General features: G+C 33.3%; 2 protein-coding genes and 2 long non-coding RNA genes across 18 annotated transcripts; 2 read left to right on the forward strand and 2 right to left on the reverse strand.

The window, feature by feature from the left end:
- Nucleotides 1-54: 54 nt before the first annotated feature.
- On the reverse strand, nucleotides 55-7041 carry LOC25485220 (uncharacterized). Of its 5 annotated transcripts, none has more exons than XM_024770340.2 (11): nucleotides 6780-7041; nucleotides 6542-6707; nucleotides 5116-5179; nucleotides 3918-4086; nucleotides 3359-3833; nucleotides 2948-3065; nucleotides 2180-2301; nucleotides 1486-1562; nucleotides 892-1001; nucleotides 787-819; nucleotides 55-390 (listed from the first exon to the last, which is right to left on the reverse strand). In XM_024770340.2, exons 4-11 carry the CDS (start codon nucleotides 4006-4008, stop codon nucleotides 328-330), a joined length of 1089 nt encoding a protein of 362 aa, XP_024626108.1. In that variant the 5' UTR covers nucleotides 4009-4086; nucleotides 5116-5179; nucleotides 6542-6707; nucleotides 6780-7041; the 3' UTR covers nucleotides 55-327. The 5 variants fall into 5 exon arrangements, with proteins under 5 accessions (XP_024626108.1, XP_024626096.1, XP_024626087.1 ...); XM_024770328.2 differs by having other exon boundaries at nucleotides 1486-1571; nucleotides 6542-6688; nucleotides 6780-7040; XM_024770319.2 differs by having other exon boundaries at nucleotides 1486-1571; nucleotides 6542-6702; nucleotides 6780-7040.
- Nucleotides 7042-7700: 659 nt separating this feature from the next.
- Nucleotides 7701-13582, forward strand: LOC11417330 (5'-nucleotidase SurE). Of its 8 annotated transcripts, none has more exons than XR_003006976.2 (12): nucleotides 7701-7962; nucleotides 8420-8514; nucleotides 8775-8839; nucleotides 9185-9228; nucleotides 9574-9651; nucleotides 9789-9942; nucleotides 10106-10279; nucleotides 10431-10493; nucleotides 10577-10691; nucleotides 12239-12288; nucleotides 12397-12516; nucleotides 13159-13582. XR_003006976.2 is itself a non-coding variant. In XM_024770357.2 (10 exons), the coding sequence occupies exons 1-9, from the start codon at nucleotides 7826-7828 to the stop codon at nucleotides 10685-10687; spliced, it is 921 nt and encodes a 306-aa protein (XP_024626125.1). In that variant the 5' UTR covers nucleotides 7701-7825; the 3' UTR covers nucleotides 10688-10691; nucleotides 11186-11745. The 8 variants fall into 8 exon arrangements, 2 of the variants coding, with proteins under 2 accessions (XP_024626125.1, XP_024626113.1); XR_003006980.2 differs by having other exon boundaries at nucleotides 12445-12516; XR_003006978.2 differs by having other exon boundaries at nucleotides 12242-12288.
- Nucleotides 13583-17643: 4061 nt separating this feature from the next.
- Nucleotides 17644-21088, forward strand: LOC25485222 (uncharacterized). 4 transcript variants are annotated; one of them, XR_005643877.1, is made up of 8 exons: nucleotides 17644-18238; nucleotides 18532-18691; nucleotides 18766-18842; nucleotides 18980-19132; nucleotides 19209-19362; nucleotides 19510-19575; nucleotides 19651-19765; nucleotides 20830-21088. It is a non-coding gene; the product is annotated as an uncharacterized lncRNA (long non-coding RNA). The 4 variants fall into 4 exon arrangements; XR_005643879.1 differs by having other exon boundaries at nucleotides 18532-18570; XR_003006992.2 differs by having other exon boundaries at nucleotides 17644-18691.
- Nucleotides 21089-21624: 536 nt separating this feature from the next.
- LOC11418294 (uncharacterized) lies at nucleotides 21625-22325 on the reverse strand. The gene is made up of 2 exons (XR_003006989.2): nucleotides 22183-22325; nucleotides 21625-21912 (listed from the first exon to the last, which is right to left on the reverse strand). It is a non-coding gene; the product is annotated as an uncharacterized lncRNA (long non-coding RNA).
- Between the last annotated feature and the right edge of the window lie 370 nt (nucleotides 22326-22695).

The following is a 22695-nucleotide window of genomic DNA, read 5'->3' on the forward strand; positions in this document are numbered from 1 at the left end:
AGTATAGATTTAACTATATATATATATATATAATCAACTGCTCTCTAGCCTTATAATATAAAAAACCCGGCTCACAATTTTGAGACAAAGGACCGGGTGCCTGGTATATGCGAATATTAATATACAATAATGCTCATTAAACAACAGACTTGTTCATAAAGTTGTTCAGATTTCATATCAGTAAAGTGGACATCTTCCTAGAGTTTACAATCATTACATTTTCATCATTTACTCATCGAGAAACTATGTCGTTGTCGGTAATCAGTATAACCAACATACGAGGGGAGGAAATAAGCTCAACTAAATCCCAGCAAAGAAGTTGGATCTTCATCTTGCACATATGTTATTTATTGGGCACCCTTCCAAAATCGCTTTCTCCATAACCTTTTCCTGATTAAAACAAATAGCAATTTCGGTAGTATAATTGCAATGTTAGGAAATATGGCTTAGTGCCTGTTTGTTTGGCGGTGGATGTGTACTGAACGTGCGTTTGGACAGATGCTACAATTTGTAGCTTCTATATTTTCACGTTTCAAGGCTCTTAAACGCACATTCGTGGTTGTCAAGCGCCAAAACAAACACATAATTAGAAACAAGAAAAAACTTGATTGAGTCAAAGCTTTGAAGATTTTTTTTATCTCAATGAGTGTGATTAGTTTATTCAAAATAAAGTTTAAAGACCACAAACTTTGTAAATGGATACATATATAGTGGAAGATGAGTGTTTAATTTTTCTTTCCCTACCCCAATCCCAATTCAAAATGTGAAAGTAATGCATAAATTTACCTGGATTAATGTTGTGATAATCCCAGGTCCACCCTGCATTTACTCAAATTGAGAAAATCATAACATAAAATTAATATAAATGCAGGGACAATAAAAATTTACCACCTGAAATTGTTTTTTTGTCCATGATATATCCTTCCACGTTTTAGAATGGGCTGATTGCCATTCTGTTGGAACCTGAATACTATCAACATGTTGCAAAAGCCTCAAGCTACCTGGAATGACATTAGATGCCAAGTGAGTTTTAGAGAAGACCAAAAAAGGAGAGACTGAAATCTTGCAAGTTTGTGTAGAATAAATAATTAAAAGAAATAGTTTAAGATTGCAAAAAGGCTTGATATTTGAACTCACAATCCAGTGTAATTGTAAATTAAATTACCAAACTCGTAGATAAGCCAGTAAATGCTAAGCAACTAGCATCTACAAGTCAGTACTAAATAGTTTTCTTGTGAGGAAAAGTAATTACAGCTTATTAATGTAGAATAGTTACTTTTCTAGACCACAGTCTGGTGGTGACTGAATCAAAGTTTAAATGCATCAAAACTCTCAGCCATTGATTTAGATCTAGGTCATTTTAGTGTACAGCTTTTATGAGGCTTCATCGGCTAGTCACATTTTCAAAAGAACTTTTTTGCAAAGTTGGGCTCTATTCTATCCTTAATAACACTTGTGATGAATAAATGAAAAGACAAAAAATACTTGTGATGAACGCTTCCTCCCAAGTTTCATGTTCCGACCATGATGGAGAAACTTCTCGAAATGGGATTCCTTCATTCCTGCATACCCTGCACACGTGTAAATCATGTCCAATCACATGAGAAAAACCTGTTTGTGCTTGCTATTTTCTATCCTATATAAATATGACATTGGTCTAATTTATTTCTATAATATTTGGACTTAACTCATTCACATCTTCCTGACAAAAAAAACATTACTAGTTTCATTTTGCTCTTGAAGTGAACATTTCTATGGCCAAGACAAATTCCAAATATTAGTGAAAGCAAGGCTCTCCTATGGACCTAGCAGGATTTGACGAATAGATTTATATCTATAACATAATAGTTTTAAGAATTCCATCATAGGAAACAAAACTAAAAATTTGTATTGATTGGGCAGGGGATCGAAAAAAATGAGCTCATCCACATTTACACAAACAAGACCATAAACCATCAGCAGACAATTCAAATGCAACAAAAACAAAAGAGCATTGTTCTCAGTCTTATTGTTAGCAATATGAGATATTGAGATAAAGTCCTGATTTTATATTATTTTTGAGCTATAGTTCACAGTAAGTAACATAAATTCTGCTAAAAATTTCTAGAAAGGGCATAGTTCCTTTTTGGTTGAAGAAAAACATAGTAGTAAAAAAATTAGATTTATAAACAAACCATACTCAAGCACTAGTTGACGTATTATCCCTGGAAGAACACCATCATTGATAGGAGCTGTCTGCACTTCAAAAGAGTTTTTATTTCCATGATCATATGGAGCCTTCTCATCATCTGAACCCCGATCCTAATATGAAATAAAAAGAAATGAACGATAAAATTTGTATGTGCATGTTTGCCACATGAAGAAATATAAAATAAAGTCCACAACACATAAGTTTATTTCATATAATGTCTCAACAAACAGACATACAAAAAGCAGAAAAGCAGGAGAATCAAAACCATTTTGCCTTGTGAAATCTTCAGAAAGTGAGCATCAAACGATCAAGAAAGCAAATGATATCTTAATATTTTAAACAGAATATAAAAAAAGAATATAAAACCAATAAAGTCTTGAAATGGAATGAAAAGGTAAATATTGATTTATTTATCAACGTGACAAACAAATAATAGGAATTCACTATGACATTTATCATAATCCAAAGCAAATCGAAGATAAATGTTTTCAATAAAAAGGTATGGTTGTTAATCTCCACCAAAGTTCAGTGCATAAACTTTAGCATTGAAACAATTCAAATTTCAGAAGTCACGCGGCTTTTAGAAATTAAAGCATGGACAATACAACCACTTATAGCAACAGATTTTTGGTTCAAATTTTAGGAGGTAATACAACCATATAGTAGTTACTAACAGAAAGGGCACAGAAAATTCTAGCATCAAATAAGCTTGTCAACAATAAGCTTAGAATTTGTGCTGAGATAAAATAAGCTCACCTTGCGGCAAACAACGAAAAAGTTTGTCACACAACCTTCAAGTATTTGATCACCATTATAAGACAGCAACAGTTCTGTCACTGATGGAGGTCTAAGCTTTTCCAGACTCTTCCTAATTCTGCATTGAAGAAAAAAGTTATACCTAGTAATTTGAATGAACACCAGCACTACAAGCAGCAGGAAAAATTATTGTTGAAATTTTATATTGTCGAATGCCACAATACTAAAGTCAAGACAACTCATTAAACCACTTTAAGCAAATAATAATGGAGAAAAAAATACAAACTTTCTGATATTGTACCTTAACTCACCAATATCCTGTTTTTTCTTATATGGGATTTAAGGAAAAGCATAGAAGAGTTCAGTAATACTTGTATTCTAATTCGGGTTCAGGTAGCATAATAAACTGACCTTACCCAATCTGAATATTTTGCAGCTGCAACGTTCCTTCCATAGCCCGCAACAGCCAAATGTGCACCATTTCCTCGAATACCAAACTGAGGAGGAACATAAGTCTCAATATGCACATGCACATCAAAAGATTTGCTCATATTTTCCTCACTCATAGTCTCATCATATATATTCAATTCCTCCAGATTACCACCAACAAGGGTTGTAATGGCCAGCTCCTTGGAATTGACCCTCTCTTTCAATGCAATGGGTAAGACCTTCCCCACTGAATCATTAACAAGCATCTGCAATGCAGGCTGTGAAACTTGAAAATTTGGTGCCAGTGGCAGCAAACTTGCCGCATTGTTAGATTTAAACAAAAGTTGTGGCGCCAAATTTGACAGAATTTGTATAGATTCTGAAAGTCTTTTCATGTGTCTTTCCCAAAATAACAAGCATGAAGCATTATTGTGAGTACGTGATGTCGTGTAAGCACCTGGGCCAGAAACAAACCAGGAAAAGATTTTACAAAATTTTTGTAGGAGTTATTTTACTAAATGTTTGAATGTATCTCAAGTACCTGGATTAGCTTCAAGAAAGAATTTGACGGGAGGAACATCTAAGGTTTGTGAAAGGATGCCATTACTGAAGAGAAACCTTGAACCTGACATTAGTTTTATCTTTGAGGATTTGAACGATAAAGTTTATCCTGTCTAACTCTCTTCAATGACAGGAAAGTTCCATTTGCACTGCAAAAGTTTTGATATAAGCAAACTGTATCACATGAGGTTCTCATTCTCCCATTATTGGTTAGCTACAAGCTTGATCCCCCCACCTAGGCTCTGTTTGGTAAAAAAAGCGGATACCTGAAAAGCTAGCTGATAGCTTATAGGCTATAGCTGCAAGCTAGCTTATTGGTCTTGCCAAACAGACCCTTAGTGACCCCATTAGAAGCATGTACTTATACACATACACATGACAACATACAAAATTTGGCACTGTAAGACACTCAATTTGGAATCCAAAATACTTGTAGAAATTCACATGAACGACATGAATTTATGTATCCCATGAACCACTTTGAAACCAAAAAATTATTCTCAAATGTAGAATTTTAGCATTTGACAGCAGCTATATAATGCAGTTAATTTTGGGAAATACAATAAACGAATTAAAGTTGGGGCAAAATAAACTTAAAAACTAGTAATTTTGATGAATTAAAAACCAGAAGCTAAATAAACCGACCCAGTAGGTAAATCTAATTAAACAAGCAAGCATATAGAGAGTTAAGTATATCGAAAGAAGTTAAAAATAAACGCAAAGATCTTTGTCTTAGAGATGAAAAGAAGTGAAGCAATACAAGAATGATGAGCGATGGCAAGAACAACGTCTAAGAGGACTGGGAAGAGATTACACTCCGGAAGTTTTTATTTATGAGTTTAGATATGAAAAATTAATTTGGGATTTATGGTAGACATTGGAGTTGAGAGGATGAATGTCACGACCCAAAATTCACAACCGTGACTGGCGCACAAACTAGAACATCCTAGTCCGACAAGCATATTGACGACTATAATTTAAGCAATTTTCAATTTGACTTAAAATGATATCCACTGAAATTTCGACAGAGCATCCTCTGTATTTTGAATATTTTCCAAGACTTTAATCCTGTACATATTTGTACATCTCAAATAAAACATTCCTAGACTCCAACTAGCTGCAGATACTCTGATTCAACATATACATAAACAAAAGAGACATCCATCAAAGAAGCCTACCAAAAAGAGTGACACGGCTGAACTTTGAGTCTACTAGCAGCTTCCTACTTAGCTGCTTGAAAATCTGAAAAAAATAGAAAATAAAAGAGTAAGTCACAAGGACTTAGTGAGAGACAACAACCACCACCAACTAGAAGGGAAACACACAAGGGCATGATTATTTATTTTTCTCAAATCGAATTTTTAACTTACAAGGCTAGTAACTGTATAAAAATATAATAAATTCACAATCAAGTGTATCATGAAAATTCATAAAACTTTGTAATTTTATCAAACCAAATAAGACTATATCAAAATTTCAATGTCGTCAAGAGGTGAAACCCAATCCACAACTTTAAAGAAAATATATAAATCAATTATAATGAAAAGGAATCGAGATAATCAAATCCAATAGAATATAAAAATCGGGCTTAATGAAATGGAATCAAAATAATCACTTCAAAGAAAATATAAAATCATATTCAATTTCATAATACCAAAATAATGAACTTTAAATAAAGTATAGAAATCTAACTTTGGTAAAAATAATCAAATGGGTGAATCGAGAACTAGCTCCATCTCGTTGATAGCCCTCTCCTCCTAATGGTGGCCTTTCCATGGGGCGGCTCCATCTAACGGATAGCTCTTTTCTCTCGACTCAAAACAAAGTGTAAAACATTTTCAATTAGGGAGTTTACCTCTCATTGATAGCCCTCTCCTCCTAATGGCGGCCTTTCCATAGGGGCGGCTCCATCTAACGGGGTAATTCTACCTAATTAAAATCACATACTAGGTGCACCTAGGTCGTCACAATTATAATCGTATTCTCAAAACAAAATTCTCAAAACGTCTCTAAAACCGTATTTCACAACATATAGAAACTATGCCAAAATATGTACCATCAAAACTCAATGGTGAATCTAATAATCATAAATAAATCAAAATTCAAATCCAATTCAAATCAATTACATATTAATATCAAAATCTTCGAAAAACACAAATTTCAAAACTATGCTTTACAACATATCAAAACTAGTCAAATCTAGTTGTAGGAACATATCAAAACTATTGCACACAATATATGCAATCAAATCTCCATTTCAAATCCAATACTTTATAAATCATAATTAGCGTCAAAGCGAGTATATATTAGGATCGAAAATTCCCAAAAACATATACCTCAAAACCGTATTTCTCCATATCTCAAAACCCATGTCATAGTATATGCAACCAAACATCTATTTTCAAATCATTTGCTCAATAAGTCATAGATAAATTCAAATAGAGACCATAATAATATCGATGACTTTAAACATAAGTATCAATGAGAAGAAAAATGTTCAAAGGGTGTGTTCCCCATTTTATAAAACACTTTAACATAGAAAATTATCAAAATATCAATAATATTAATAGTGAAAATATATGATAATGATCGTTATCAACTCACAGATATGACGAAAGAACTCAATTCCTAGTGATGCCTTTCTGAATGACCACCGGAGCAATTTCCACCGAATTTGAACATCAATAATATTTTCTCATGAATTAGAAACTCATTCTACCACTTCTCTAACTAGAGTTAACCATGAAATCCCTATATTATCCATTCTAACCTACAAAATAATTTCTAAACGAATCATCATGTGTAAATAAACACTAATTGAATTGTAAGTTGATAAATATACCTCAAAGAGTCTCAATGAGCAACTCTCACAATATGGGTATTCTCCTTCTACTTCAAAGCACAAACCCTAACCCCCAAAATTCTACCAATAGAGCTTGAATATGAAGTTGCTTTACTTAGATGATCAATTATTCTTAAGGATGATTGATTTGGGAAAGGAAGGAAAAAGAAATGGAAGAAGAGGAATGAGGGACAGAGAGCTAACGGGAGTGAGAGGAGAATGGAAAGGGAAAGTTATGTGTGTTATGTTTTTTTTTTTCTCCCACGTGAGTGTCTATTATTATTATTAATATTTCTCTTACTTGATTATATATATATATATATATATATATATATATATATGATAGATCAAATGACACCATGGTGTCAAATTAAATTTGACACCAAATCATAACCATTAATTCAACTTTAATCCAACGTCTCTCATCAATTCATTAAATGCTCACATGCTTGATCAAATGATCTAAATTTTAATTTTAAAAACAATTTATTCTTTCTTTTTTGATTAATTATTTACCAAAAATTCTCTAATGGTATTATTATGGTTTCTTTACACTATTCACTGTTATTTTTTTAAGGGCTTATCATCCTTATTTCTTTATTCCTATTAATTAGGAGACCAAATAACTTATTAAGCTTAAAAATTACTATTTAAAGTCCTTAATTAGTGCCCGACAACACTACTTAATATTTCCCTAAAACTTATTGCTTTCGCATGGCCGGATAGAATTATATAATTTAAAATTGATTGTTGAAATTATTCAAAAAAAATAAATTAAAAGTTAGTCTCACCAGTGTTTTTTATTTTTTATATTTTTAAAATCACTTTTAAGAATTATAGGTAATTTTGTAGATTATTATTGAAGCAGTGAAGTGTGAAAGAAATTAATTAATTGGTGGAAGGGAATATTAGCTTAAAGACATAACGCCATATTCGTACAGTAGTATATTTCAATTTTCAATTCCTAACTAACTCCCAATCTTTGTCTCTCTAGCTAGTCTAGTCATTCATTCATTCATCGAAAGGGTAATTCGTATTCAAGCAAAATGGAGGAAGGTAAGAATAACAGAGGAACGATCATGATCACAAACGATGATGGAATCGATGCACCTGGCCTCAGAGCTTTGGTTAAAGCTCTCCTTGACACAAATCTATACAATCTCCAAATCTGCGCCCCTGATTCGTACGTAACATAACGCTCTCTTTCATTTTATTCTTCACTTTCATTTTCATCAACCCTACGTCAGTGATTATGCTAAGCCATTATGGTTACTCTCACCCTATTTTACGAGAATCAGTTAATTAAGTGTATGTTTATGTTTGGTTCCGCTTTTAAATAGACCAAAATTGATTCCGGATATGTACAATTATTTTTTTTTAGTAGAATTGATTTTGCCTCCAGAATTGATTGATTCTATTTGAAGTTAGGATTTTTATTCTAGAATTGAATTTTACACTCATTTATAGTTTAACTCACTTTTACATGAATGTATCCAAATTCCAAACACCAATCACTTTACCTCCAACTCACTATTAGTCAGAATCAATTTACTCAAAATCAATTCTAGCAACACTCGTGATTTGTACTGTTATTTATTTAATTGTGTTAGTTAACAATTTCAAAATTGGATAATTTCCAGTGAGAAATCAGCTGTGAGTCACAGTATTACATGGCTTCACCCTATAGCTGCCAAGAAAGTTCACATTGATGGAACTACAGCCTATGCAGTTTCTGGTTTGTTTTCTGTTTTTTCTCCTTCTTCCTGATAATCAATGTGTTTTCTGATGATGCTGTTGATACATTATTTGATATATCTTTGTAATACTGTTTTTCATCGGATGAATTTCTGGCAGATCCCTTTCATTAATTTGTATTAAAAAATAAAAACTGTGTAACTCTACTTTTTAATTATTTTATAAGTTACTTTCAAATGCATTAGTAGTACATATTTTACTGTCTTACTGAATGTCCTTCCTTATGCAAATTCTTAACAGGAACTCCAGCTGATTGCACTTCTCTGGGAGTTTCCAAAGCACTCTTTCCTACAGTTGCTGATCTGGTATGACAGCCCTCTCCTTGCTCCTGCAGTTCGAGTTTTTAGTTTTGCTTTGAGTAATTATATTGTTGGAATGGACTCTTTTTCTTTTCCTTACTCTATCTGCTTCTTGTCGCCAAATGCAAACCATTTTATTTATTTTGCTAGGCCTTGAAAGGTGTTTGTAAAATTCTTCAGCATTTAGATTTTGTCCCTTATTTTCACTACTTCTGGTTTTTCACTTTCATTATTTTGTTTGAGATTTTATTTTTCTGAGAAATTTCTCACATATAAGATCTTTTTGACTAAAGCTACGCAAGATAAATAATTTCGTCCAGCTGGTTTCTAATGTGCCATGCATATTTACAGGTAATAAGTGGCATAAACATGGGTAACAACTGTGGTTATCACATGTAAGTAGTGTCTCTTTTCCCTCATCTTTTGTCATCTTAATACTTTTCTACTCAGAACTGCAAATTATCCCTTTACGACTAAAAAAAGCATGTTTGTGAAGAGAGAAGGTAGGAGGAGATGGGATTTTAAGTCCTTTTTATTTAACCAAAAGAGTAGTGGTATAGCTCAACTTCTGTATCATTAATCCACATCATTTTTGCGCTCATAATTGTTATGGATTGAGCTAAGGGGTGATGAGTTGGAGTTCCCGAGTTAAAACCCGGACGAAGATGAAAAATTATCTAACCACTAACACTTGCCATTCAAAAAAAAATATTGTACTGATCAGGTTCCCTTTTATGCAGTGTTTACTCAGGCACAGTTGCTGGAGCTCGAGAGGCATTCTTCTATGATATACCTTCTATCTCCATTTCATACGACTGGTATATTTGAAATGCTTTTGTGGCTATATCGCTGGATTATCTTAAATGTCTGTTTTGAATTGAATATTTAAGAGCTTTTATTAATATATATGGCTCATAGATTAATATCTGACCATTTGGGGCTACTATCAATCCAGGGTTAAAGGAAGGAGTAACCTAAATGACTTCACCCTTGCCGCGCAAGCATGCTTACCTATCATAAGTGCTTTACTGGTTGATATAAAGAACCAAAGATATCCTCAAAAGTGCTTTTTGAATATAGATGTTCCAAGCAACGTTGCAAATCAGAAGGTATGTTTTTTTTTTGTTTGTTTAGTTTAATAAATGTATAACAAAAATGAAATAGCCAGATAGCATTTTTTTTTTTTTTTTTGAAGAAGCAGATAGCACTTGTTAATTTGTTATGATTCAAAGGTTTATGATTAATCTGTTGTTCTTTTGTGTCTCCCAAAAGGGGTACATGCTAACTAAGCAGGGTAAGAGTTTAATCAAGATGGGATGGAAGCAAATCACCTCTGAGACGGAAGGACGAAAAATGTTATCAGATATGACCAATGCAGAAACAGCAGCACATGCAGATGTTAACGTGTCATCTATATCACCTGAAAGTCTTTTATTTGCAAGAGAAGTAGGTTGATTTTGCTTACTTGAAAATCTCTATATTCATTTAAATAAGCTTATTTCCACTATATTTTGACGAATTCGTCTTGTTTTAAACACTGATACACAGTTTAGACTTTTTCTTGAGTATGATGCAGTAAACGATTTTAATTTTGCAGGTAAAAGGTTCCCAACTTGATCATGATGATAGCAGTGATCATAAATCTCTGCAGGAAGGATATGTGAGTATATATAAATAAAAATTATTGGACAGTAAACAGACATAATACAGAGTGTGGCTAACATGATCTCGCTTTTTGTTTAGATTACTGTCACCCCTCTTGCTGCTATCTCTCAGGCAGAGGTAGATTGTCAAAACTATTTTAAGGATTGGCTACAAAATGTCTCAGAATCTCCCTCTTCATCGGCTCTATAATGCTGTAAGACATTTCATATGTTTATAATTTGCAAAAATTCACCAACTGATAAAAAACACCTTGGAATCTGGCAAATTTACTTAATTATAATTTCTAGCACACCTCCTCAAACTGGGGTCATATGCACCAAGCTTGTAAAAAATAGATTCAACCCGAGGTCCTCTAAGGGACTAAGCTAATATGTCAACCCATTGATCATTTGAACCATTGACCATTGGAACACTCTGATTTGCATTCTTAAGTATATAAAGAGTGCGCCGGGTAAAATATTACTTTATGAAAACAAGGGTATCACACAAGTTGTGGGCTATTCTAATACCGACTGGGCAGGTTCACCATCAGATAAATCAATACTATATTTCGATAAGAAATGTCATGAAAATTATAGCACCAAGTATCTAGAATGTGCTTTTCACATCTATAAATAGATAACCATGGCTCATTTGTAAACAAACTAGATAGTAGATTCACATCAGAGTATTGTGTCTTCATTGAAGGATTTGATCTCGTTACGGAGTAAGAAATAGAACATAGTTGAAAGGTCTAGTGCAGAAGCAGAATATCGTATTATGGCAGCATCAACTTGTGAACTCACGTGATTAAGACAAATACTCCTACAGCTAAAATTAGGAGACGTCAAGGTATTGAAACTAATATGTGACAACGAAGCTACACTACATTTTGCATCCAACCTAGTCTTTCATGCAAGAACTAAATGGATAGAGATGGACTGAGACTTTGTAAGGGATAATGTTTTTTCAGGAGAAATCATAACTGATTGTCATTTCAAATTATCAATTGCTTGGGATATCCTAAGCCCCTTAGATGACCTCGGGTTGAATCTATTTGTAACTTGCTGTGTATGACATATGTGCTCCAACTTGAGGAGGAGTGTTAGAATTACGTAAATCTATCCACACTCCTTTAATTGTACAACTTCCTATTATGCTTGTTAATATTCCTAGAGTTTACAACTTCCTAGGTTGGGCTATCAATTAGGAATTCAATGTATTTATTGTATTACCATTATAAGTACAAGTTGCGAGATTTGAGAATACATAGAGAATATACATTTACATAAATTACATATGAAAACCTCAATTTCAAAATTTTGCTATATTTTTTATATCCTGTTCAGTTAAGAAAAAAAATAGCACCTCTAAGATGACTAAATTTTGAACCAAGCCTGCACATAATTTTAAGGACATTACTAAAATTTTAATGATATCTTTGGTAGTTAGTACATTATCAAAAGTGTCATTTACATTGTGCGCCAAGTATTTGGCTGATATCGTATGAAGTGTGAACCTTATATCTCATTCCATACACTGCTGACGTGCTTGAGAAGGTTTTATGTCATTCTTTACTGGTTGTAATTATTTATCAACAAAGACACATTGTTTATCCATGAAAAAAAATCAGTAATGAAATCTAAAGCGCATTATGAGCATCCATCTATCATCTATGAACTTGTTTTCATTGTTGGTAGTGTAACTCTCATGAGTTAATTTTTTACTTGTGTTACAAACATATCACAAATTGTTCCGCAGCAGGTGTCTATGGATGGAACCAAACTTGTAAAGTTTTAATCATGCAGAATGTGAGCACCCAGTTATTCTTTAGGATAAAATTATTAGCAAGTATTCTTGCAATGCAAGTTTCAAAAGTATAAAATTTAGAAAATTGACATTTAAATTTTTTATGATAGGAACACAAAATAAGTTGATAAAATTGAAGCGTAACTCTGTTTTGTCAGGGGGAGAGAGGTGTTGGTTCGTGAGGCGAGCCAAAGAGATCATCACTTTGGGCTATCAGAGCAACCACACAAGTGAGTTGTATACCACATCTTCACCCAAAACTTTAAGACTTTGGGTATATAGGTCCTCTCACTTATATGTTGTTGAATCTTCACTTTTCCATCTAATGTGGAACTTTCTAACTCACACTTGACATACCAACAAATGAGTAGTGTGGGGCTTGGAACTCATTTATGGCTTAGCTGAGTCGTAGATATATCTGCCTTTTCTTAGGGAGCAGCTTTCTCCACCTACCACATTTCTAAACAACAGATGTTTTCGGAAGTGTACTTTCGGACAACATAAACTTTACGTTTCGAGTGATATTATGGAGGTGGAAAGTTCCTCTCTTCTCTTATTCCTTGTTCTTCTTGGTGTGAATTGTACACGTAAATCCACACTATCACAAAATCAATAATATTAATATCAGTATTTAATAGTACTTGATTTGAGCTTCTAAAATAGATGCCCAAGTGAATAGTCTTCTGAACCCATTACTAATAATTGATAACTCTTACATTGTTATAATCCTATAGAACATTGATTCAATTTTCTTTTAAGCTACAAAACATAAAAAGTAGTTATTTTGGCCATCAATTAAATAAGGTTTAGTGTTCATTTCAGTAAAATTGAACAAATATACTCTAATGTTATTCTCACTTCTTTTTTTGTAGGAGTGTTGGGAATGGGGGTGCTTCATATTTTTCATCGAGACTACATAGCTTCAAATTGGCAATAAGACTGGGTAGTAAAAAAGTTGCCCAAGTACCTATAACACTTTGGCTAAGAATCATGAAGAGACGAGAGAGTGAACAATTTTAAACTGATAAATTTTTGAGTGACATTCTACATTTTTATTGAACTGAGAAAAAAGACATGACAAGAAAATCAGAATTATTCAATTAGAATTGAGAAGTTAGTTAAGCTTCCTGGCTTGCTTATGATAGTTTAGCTGCTTCCCATATAGAGTCAAATGTCATATGAATAATACAATATCACATCGGCTCTTCCCTCTTCATTTTTATCCTTATGTTATGATTTATGAATGCATATTCTCTTCAGATTACTCTAGTTTTATTAAAAGTGACTTCTACTCAATCAGGTGCAAAAGAAATTATTTAGATTTCTAGTGATTTTGCTAAGGTATGCATGTCAGTTTCACTACTCCACGAAGGACTTTTTCTATGAAACTTGCTATGTGATTGAATCATGGGGCTAAATATCTCAAATTCATGTAACCTAATAGGTAATTTGAATGAGGTAACTTGAATGATTATTGCTTTTCTGAAAACTAAACTCATTTTCCTTGAATTTAAGCACAAATTTCATTTCATTATGTATTAGTACGTCAAAATGTGTAACAGGTTGGACAAAAAATACATAAAACTAATTGATGCAGTGTGTAATTCATGAATTACACATCATTGTAATTTGAATTGCACCATCCATAATCGTTCAGAATGCCGGAAAGGACTCATAGTTCGAGTTAGGCAACCCAAATTTGAATTATGACACAATTGTTTTTTGTCCTGAATTATGACAATTACTCCTAACGCCGGTTTTTTGTTGTAAAGTAATGGTGGTTAACTACCACGATTTTTTTTTTTGTCATTTTCATGTGTTTTTAAGAAACAATGAATGTGAGAAAAGCAACACTTGTTGTTCTCACACCCCTTGTTTCTTAGAAACACATGGAAAATCTAACAAGACTTGTATGAATTTCAATCAATAGAAAATAATGTGTTGAGATGTGTGTTAAGTATGTTTTAAGCATCACTCTTATTTTTTTAAAACTCAAAATTTAGAACTCAGAATTGGATGGCACCAGCTAAAAAGATACGAGATATCTCAAGCCAAAGATATCTCAACCTATATTGCGCAGCTAGTTCCCCACCTTCAAAACTGGCACCATCTCCACAGCCAAGGGCCAAGGAGCATTCCGCTAGAGAAGGGACTAGATCAGTTGTAGGCTGATTGATTGTGTCAAAAGCAGTTATATAAGATAGATATCTTCAAGTATGCAATGTTTCTTTGGAACGATGTGGGACTCTAAGGCCTTATTTCTACGAGCAATGATATTTGAACAACCATTTGCTAACAACTTTCATGACAATCTTATTTTTCTCTCTTTTCATTGGTCAAAAACAATGGAGAGAGAAAAAGGAAGAGAGAGAATAAGAATATAATGTGAATATATGAGATAAAGTTGTTAAAAAATGGTTGTACAAATATCATTTCTCATTTGTTTTTGTACTAAGCATTTTCTACTCTTTTCCAATTCCTATTCCTAACAAACTCACAATCGGTATCTCTCTCTACAATTCTTCATCCAAAGGGTGGGTAATTAGCACTCCATCAATTATTAATCGTTTCTTTCTTCTCAATTAAAAAACACATTAGCTCGGATTGTTTTCTGCTTTTCTTTCTTCCTCCGTATAATCTATCTTTATCACTGAACAAAGACCATTTTATTTATTTAGGTAGTCTTTAAAAAGTTTTTGTGAAACTTCTACATCTTTGGTCATCTTAATAATATTTTACTACTTCAAACTGCAAATTATTCCACTAAGTTACGACTTAAAAAAGAATGTTGATCAAGAGACAGAGAAGGAGAGGAGATACAATTTTAAACCCTTTTCTTTAACCAAAAGAGTAGAAGTATAGCTCAACTTCAGTAGTCATTATTCCACAACATTCTCATAATTCTACTGATTAGGTTCCCTATTATGCATTGTTTACTCGGGCATAGTTGCTGGAGTCCGAGAGGTGTTCTTTTATGATATACCTTCTATCTCGAGTTCATATGACTGTTATCTTTGCAATAATTCTGTCTCTATATTGCTGGATTATATTAAATGTTTGTTTTGAATTGAATTTTTAAAGAGTTGTTGTTAATATATGGCTCACATATAGTCATTGTATTATATCGATCATATATCATCTGGTACAGAAACTGCAACTATACTAGTATCCAATTTGACCATTTGGGCTACTATCAATCAGGGTTAAAGAAATAAGTGATCTACATGACTTCACCCTTGACGCGCAAGCATGTATACCTATCATTAGCGTTTTATCGGTTGATATAAAGAACCAAAGGTACCCCCAAAAGTGATTTTTGAATGTAGATGTGCCGAGCAATGTTGCTAATTATAAGGTATATATGGTTGCTTTTGTTTAACTTATGATGAAATGAATTAGGAATAATCTCTGGTTCTTCAGTTTCTCTCAAAAAGGGGTACAGGGTAAAAGTTTAATCAAGATGCGATGGAAGCAAATCACGTCTGAGACGGAAGGACGGAAAATGTTATCTGATATGACAATGCAGACATAGCAGCACATGCAAATTTTAACATGTCATCTATATCACCTGGAAGTCTTTTATTTGCAAGAGGAGTAGGTTTATTTCTCTTTACTATCATTTGAGGTGATCCATTGCCTGATTTTTTGTATAATAGATGATTGTATGAATTAACCAATGAATAAATTGAATGAATGGTGGATCGATGGATCAAATTGTCACCTGGATAGAGAACAACCATCATATCCCTCATGTCCCTCCCTCAATCACTTTTCATTTTGTCTTTTGAACTTAGAATTTGACGGAACCAATTATAGAGGTCCAGATGGTGTAGAACAACAACAACAATAGTTTTAGAAAAATATCTTGATATAGAATCAAGACCAACGTGTCCATCACCTTCTCAACCTCTAAAATCCAGCACCGTCTCCAGAGCCAAGAGCCGTTGGATGATATGACAGCATATAACTAGAGAGCATAGTATGATAAGCCGTGTCAAAAGCATTTATATAAAACATGTTTGATGTATGCAATGTTTCTTTGAAGCGATGTGGGACTAAAAGGCGTTATATCTTTCTGCTAGTATCAAGTAGCTATTTTTCAATTCTAATATTTTCATATTTTTCAATTCCTTGCCACCAATCTATACAATCTCCAAGTCTGCGCCCCTGATTCATAATGCACCCTCTTCTTTTCCTCCAACTCTCCTATTTATTTATTTATTTATCATCTTCTACTGGTTTTTTATTATAAATCTTCCCAAACAATACATTTTGAGTCTAATATATTGCTAGTTTTTGTTAATGTCGCAATTTTGAGTCTCCGGTGAGAAATCAGCCGCGAGTCACTGTATAAATTGGCTTCACCCTATAGATGCCAAGAAAGTTCATATTAATGGAACCACAGCCTATGCAGTTTCTAGTTTGATTTCTGTTTTTCCTTTTCTTCCTCCGTATAGTCTATGTTTTTCTGTGCTTTTGCAATTTGCATTCTTCTTTTATAGATTTTTTGGGTTATTTTTTTACCTCCTATTACAGAATGTCCTTGTGCAAATTGTTTTCAGGGAATTTCCAAAGCACTCTTTCCTACCGTAGCTGATTTGGTATGGTACTCTCTGTTTGAGTTTTTTGTTTTGCATTTTGAGTAATTACATTGTTGGAATGGACTCTTTTCTTTTCCTAACTCTGCCTGCTTCTTGGCTGTTTTTCATTACCACCAAATGCGAACCATTTTATTTATTTAGGTAGTCTTTGTAAAACTTCTACGACAATTCGAGGGGCATAATTTGGATCTACAACATTATAGTCCATCTCGAACCTTGTGTTTGAATGACTCATAGATTATTTTGAAAGAAACGAAGTTTCATTATTTAAGACAAGACAAAAAAGACTTGTAATCTTTCAACCTCAATTGAGTTCGATCACCGACATGTTTAAATTTCCATAATCAAATTCGACCATGTTTAATCGTTTTTAACCATATATCCAAAAACCCATATAAACTCGCAGAATGCACCATACTTGATCATGGTTTGTATGAGTTCGGCTCAAATATTTTGTCTCACCCCTAAGTGAGAGAGTATCTCCAATTATGCAACCAATTGTGAGTGTATTATGTAGAGGTTCACAATGCCACATTACTCTAGCACAACTCCTTCATTTTTAGTTCCAAACGTGCAACATTAAAAATAATATTTTATTTAAATATATTTTTCTTCATATTATTATTAATTAAATTAAAACTACTTTTTTCTGTTGAAAATGCTTTCAATTAATAATAGCATGAAGAAAGAAAAATATAAATTGATGATGGTGGATCAAAATAAACATCTGAATAAATTTCAAACTCATGGAGACAACGCGGTTGAAGAAGCCAAAAATATTCGAATCCGTCAAACAAAATCACATCTTTGGCCATCTTACACAGCACTATCTCCATATCCAAATCTGGCACCGTCTCCTCAGCAAAAGCTGCAGAATGTGACAGCATATCCACATGGGATGGAATTGCGAATAAACAATGTCAAAAGCATTTATGTATAATACATGTTGATGTATGAAATGTTTCTTTGCAGCGATGTGGGACTACCAGGCGTTATTTCTACTATCTACTCTCCACTCTCACCCCCAACTTGGCATTTGTTGTACTAAGTAGTATTTTTCAATTCCTTGCAAACTCACATTCAGTATCTCTCTATACAATTCCTTGCATCCAATAATAATAAGATGGACGATCACAATCACAAACGCACACTCTTGTCCTCCCACTCTTGTCTCCCCTAGTTTTCATCAATTGTTACAGTGTTGTGCTTTTTTATTAGAAAATCTTCTCAAACAATATACATTTGGATGCTAATGTATTGGTATTTTTGTCATTTCAGTTTCATTCTGATCAATCGTACATAAAATCAGACCTATGCTTTGGATTAATTCATGATTTTTCTGGCACCTGCGGTTGGTATTCGTATTTGTTTTATTGTGTTAGTAAACTATTTCATAATTGAATCATCTCTTGTGAGAAATCAGATGTTAGTCACGGTATTACATTGGCTTCACCCTATATCTGCCAAGAAAGCTCACCTTGATGGAACCACAGCCTATGCAGTTTCTTTGCTTTTGCACATTCTGACACTGTTCGCACATGCTCAAGCACAAATATGCCTGCTTATTTTCTTCTTTACTACTATATTTTTTGGGTTATTCTTTACCTCCTCTTACAAAATGTCCTTAATGTAAATCATTTACAGGGTATTTCCAAAGCACTCTTTCCTACCGTAGCTGATTTGGTCTGGTACTCTCGATGTTTGATTTTTTTGTTTTGCATTTTGAGTAATTACATTGTCGGAATGGACCCTACTCTTTTCCTAACTCTGCCTGCTTCTTGGCTGTTTTTCATTACCACCAAATGTGAGCCATTTTATTGTCATTCATTACTCCACAGCATTCTCATAATTGTACTGATTAGGTTCCCTTTTATGCAGTGTTACTCAGGCACAGTTGCTGAAGTTTGAAAGGCATTCTTCTATGATATACCTTCTATCTCCATTTCATATGACTGGTATCTATGCATTACTTTTTCGGCTATATTGCTGGATTAGTGTTAGTATAAGGCTCATAGGCATTATATTATATCATCTGGTAGAAAAGTTGCCAATCGCTGTCCTATTTGACCATTAGAGGATACTATCAATTCAGGGCTAAAGGAACGAGTAACCTGCACGATTTCACACTTGCTGCGCAAGCATGCATACCTATCATAAGTGCTTTACTGTTTGATGTAAAGAACCAAAGATTACTCAAAAGTGCTTCTTGAATATAGATGTGCCAAGCATTGTTACTAATCATTAGGTATGTTGGCTTTGTTAATTTGTTATGATGCAAAGACTTGAGATTAATTTTTTGTTCTTCTGCGTCTCCCAAAAAGAGGTAAAAGTCTAATCAAGATGGGATGGAAGAAAATCGGCTCTGAGACGGAAGGAAGAAAAAAGTTATTTGATATGACCAATGCAGAAACTGCAGCCCAAGCAGATTTTAACGTGTCATCTATATCACCTGGAAGTCTTTTATTTGCAAGAGAAGTATGTTGATTTTGCTTACTTGAAAATCTATATTCATTTAAATAAGCTTATTTCCAATTTTTTAGATGAATTCTTCTTGTTTTAACCAGGCTACACAGCTTAGACTTTTTCTTGAGTATGATGTAGTATACTATTTTAATTTTGTAGGTACGAGGTGTCCAACTTGATCATGATAATGGTGATCACAAATCTTTGCAGAAAGGATATGTGATTGTGAGTATATATAATAAAAATTATTCGACAGAGCTTAGACATATTGTGGTTAACATGATTTTGCTTTTTGTTTAGATTACTGTCGCCCCTCTTGCTGCTATCTCTCAGGTAGAGGTAGATTGTTGAAACCATTTTAAGGATTGGCTACAAAATGTCTCAGAATCCCTCTCTTCGTCGGCTCTATAATGCTGTAAGACATTTCATATGTTTACGATTTATATGAAATCACCAAATGATGAAAAATACCTCAGAATGTGGCATATTTACTTAATTCGAATTTCTAACACCCTTCCTCAAGCTGGGGTATACATGTCATATGCACCAAGCTTGTTACAAATAGATCCAAGCTTGGTAAATATGTCATCCAATTGATCATTTGAACCATGTGATAACCATTGGAAAAACACTCCGATTCACATTCTTAATTAATTATATAAAGATTGCACCGGGTAAAGGATTACTTTATGAAAACTAGGGTAACACCAATGTTTTGGCGTATTCTGATGCTAATTGGGCAGGTTCAGCTGTAGCCTGTAGATAAATCGATACTACATTTGTATTAGGAAATCTCATGAAAATTTTAGAACGAAGTATCTTGAATGTACTTTTCACACCTGTAAATAGGCAACCATTGCTCATTTGTAAACCAACTAGATATTAGGCCCACTTCAGCCTTCAGGGTATTGTGTCGTTATTGGAGGAAATTAGATCTCATTGCGGAGTAAGAAATAGAATGTAGTTACAAGGTCTAGTGCAGAAGCAGAATATACAACTTGTGAACTCATGTAGTTAAGACAATTACTCCAACAGCTCGAATTAGGAGACGTTTAGGCAATGAAACTTATATGTGACAATCAAACTATGCTATACATTGTATCCAACCTAGTCTTTCATGAAAGAGCTAAGCACATAGAGCTTGAATGTCACTTTGTACGAGATATGGCTCTTTCAAGAGAAATTATAACTGATTTTGTTGGTTCAAATTATCAATTGCCTGACATATACCAAACCCCTGAGGACCTCAGGTTGAATCTATTTGTAACAAACTTGGTGCATATGACATGTATGCTCTAGCTTCAGAAGTAGTGTTAGAATTAAGTGAATCTGTCCATATTCTTTTAATTGTACAACAGATCTTTAGGCTACAAAGCATCAAAAGTAGCTATTTTTGCCATCAATTAAATAAGATTTAGTGTCCATTTTACTAAAAATAAACAATATAATACATTTTTATTCTCACTTTTTATTTTGCAGGAGTATTAGGAAGGGGGTGTACTTCTCATATGTTTCATCAATATCACATAGCTTCAAATGGGCAATAAAACCTGGTGGTAAAAAAATGCTCAAAAACCTATAACATTTTGGCTAAGTATCACATACATGAAGATATGAGAGAATGAACAGTTTTAAACAGACAAATTTTTCAGTGATATGCTACCTTTTTATTGAACAGAAAGAAAAAAGACATGAAAAGAAAATCAGAACTATTTAATCAGAAGTTACTATTTATTCATCCTGGCTTGATTATTTACAATTTAGCATCATCTCTTCGCCTTCCTCTTCATTTTTCTCTCATGTTATGATTTATAAATGCCTATTCTCTTCAGATTACTCTAGTTTTATTAAAAGCGGTTTGTACTTAATCAGGTGCAATTTCAGTGATTTTGGTAAGGTATGCATGTCAGTGTCACTGCTACATTACTGTCGGGTGGCACGGAAGACTTTTTGTTATGAAAGTTGCTATGTGATTGAATGAGGGGACCTAATTTCTCAATTTTATGTAGCCTAATAACTTGTAATTGACTAAGTTATAGCTTGTGCTTTCACAAGTCAAATTCAACAAGGAAACCAATGTAAGAAACAACCTTTTGAACAACTTGAAACAGATAGCTTAACAAGAAAAAAAAAAAACAGAATTTTCCTTTTCCTTCTTTAAAATATCAAGAAATGCTTCTGTGACTACCCTGCCTTGATGTATGCAGGTTTTAGAGATGGCTGAAAATTGGTTCAGAAATAAAAAGCATTCTAGAATAAAAGAAAATGAAATCATAAATAAATAGTAAGAGCTTATAGCAGTCGCTTTAAAAACAAAATTTTAGAGTCATTATGCTTTGGAGCTACAAAAGTTAAAAGTAAAGAAAACACTATGTACTATGGACATTATAATTATTTGTATGTACATGGTGAGATTCTTCTCAATCCTGCAATGTCCCCATGGCCTTCATTTTTTCAATGGCAAAGAAGGTGAATGTGATTCCACTAGTATGGACCAGAGGACGTGCACATCTTCATAGGGGCAAGATTTGACATCTTCATATAGAATGTAAAGCCCTCTTCCTGAAATATTAGGAAAATATTTGAAAAATTAAGTATGAGTAGAAGGAAAGAAAATAATAAATTCAATGAATATAGAAAAAGAAAAGTATTTGGCATATTTCTTTAGTTAATTTAAAAAAAAACTGTGGTACTGGTATTGTTGGTTGATTTGATTGGTTCAAGAATATAAGCTTTAAGCAAAGTGCACAAACATTGTAAAAAAGAGAACACAAGTCATAAGCATATATATGTAAATAAGAATGCAACTATGGAGAGTGTAATTGAACGTACTCTTCTTTTGAGTTGAATTTAGCTTGAGCCATATTTTCTTCAGTGGAGAGAAAAGGGATTGCAGCCACCCCATTTGGTGAAGTGGTGTGGCTCATGCACATGAAGTAATGTGAAGGTAAATAACAAGAAGAAGGGTAAGAGAGATAAAGAAGAGACATTGCTTAGACAAGGGTGAAGATTTTGCAAATGTCAATTCATATTTTGTGACATTTTTATTGAAAAGGATATTTAATGACATTTTAAATTCCTTTGTATAATGATCATGAATTAAAATTTGTTGTTGGTACAGTGCCCTTTTCAAACATTTTATATCTTGTAGAAGAAGAAGCCAATTCCACCAATCAACTGTCCATTTCATACTTTTGTTAACCACAAAATAGAAGCATCTCTTGGTACCTATTTTATCTTTCCTATTGTCTTATTCTTCAAGATACAGTTCCCATGTTTTTCACCATCATTTTAACACATAACTTAGTGGTAAAAGGCACACGTTGAGAAGGTTTCTTGTTGTGA

This window comes from Medicago truncatula, chromosome 1, assembly GCF_003473485.1.
Source record: "Medicago truncatula cultivar Jemalong A17 chromosome 1, MtrunA17r5.0-ANR, whole genome shotgun sequence".
NCBI classification, from domain to species: Eukaryota; Viridiplantae; Streptophyta; class Magnoliopsida; order Fabales; family Fabaceae; genus Medicago; species Medicago truncatula.

Excerpts from the sequence above, each read along its gene's own strand:
- LOC25485220 (XM_024770335.2), bottom strand. The coding sequence starts at position 4,008 with ATGTCAGGTTCAAGGTTTCTCTTCAGTAATGGCATCCTTTCACAAACC. Across the intron at positions 1,572-2,179 it reads ATACGTCAACTAGTGCTTGA|GGTATGCAGGAATGAAGGAA; the intron begins GTATGGTTTGTT and ends ACACGTGTGCAG. Across the intron at positions 820-891 it reads GGACAAAAAAACAATTTCAG|GGTGGACCTGGGATTATCAC; the intron begins GTGGTAAATTTT and ends GAGTAAATGCAG.
- LOC11417330 (XM_024770357.2), top strand. The coding sequence starts at position 7,826 with ATGGAGGAAGGTAAGAATAACAGAGGAACGATCATGATCACAAACGAT. Across the intron at positions 9,652-9,788 it reads ATCTCCATTTCATACGACTG|GGTTAAAGGAAGGAGTAACC; the intron begins GTATATTTGAAA and ends CTATCAATCCAG. Across the intron at positions 10,280-10,430 it reads GTCTTTTATTTGCAAGAGAA|GTAAAAGGTTCCCAACTTGA; the intron begins GTAGGTTGATTT and ends TTAATTTTGCAG.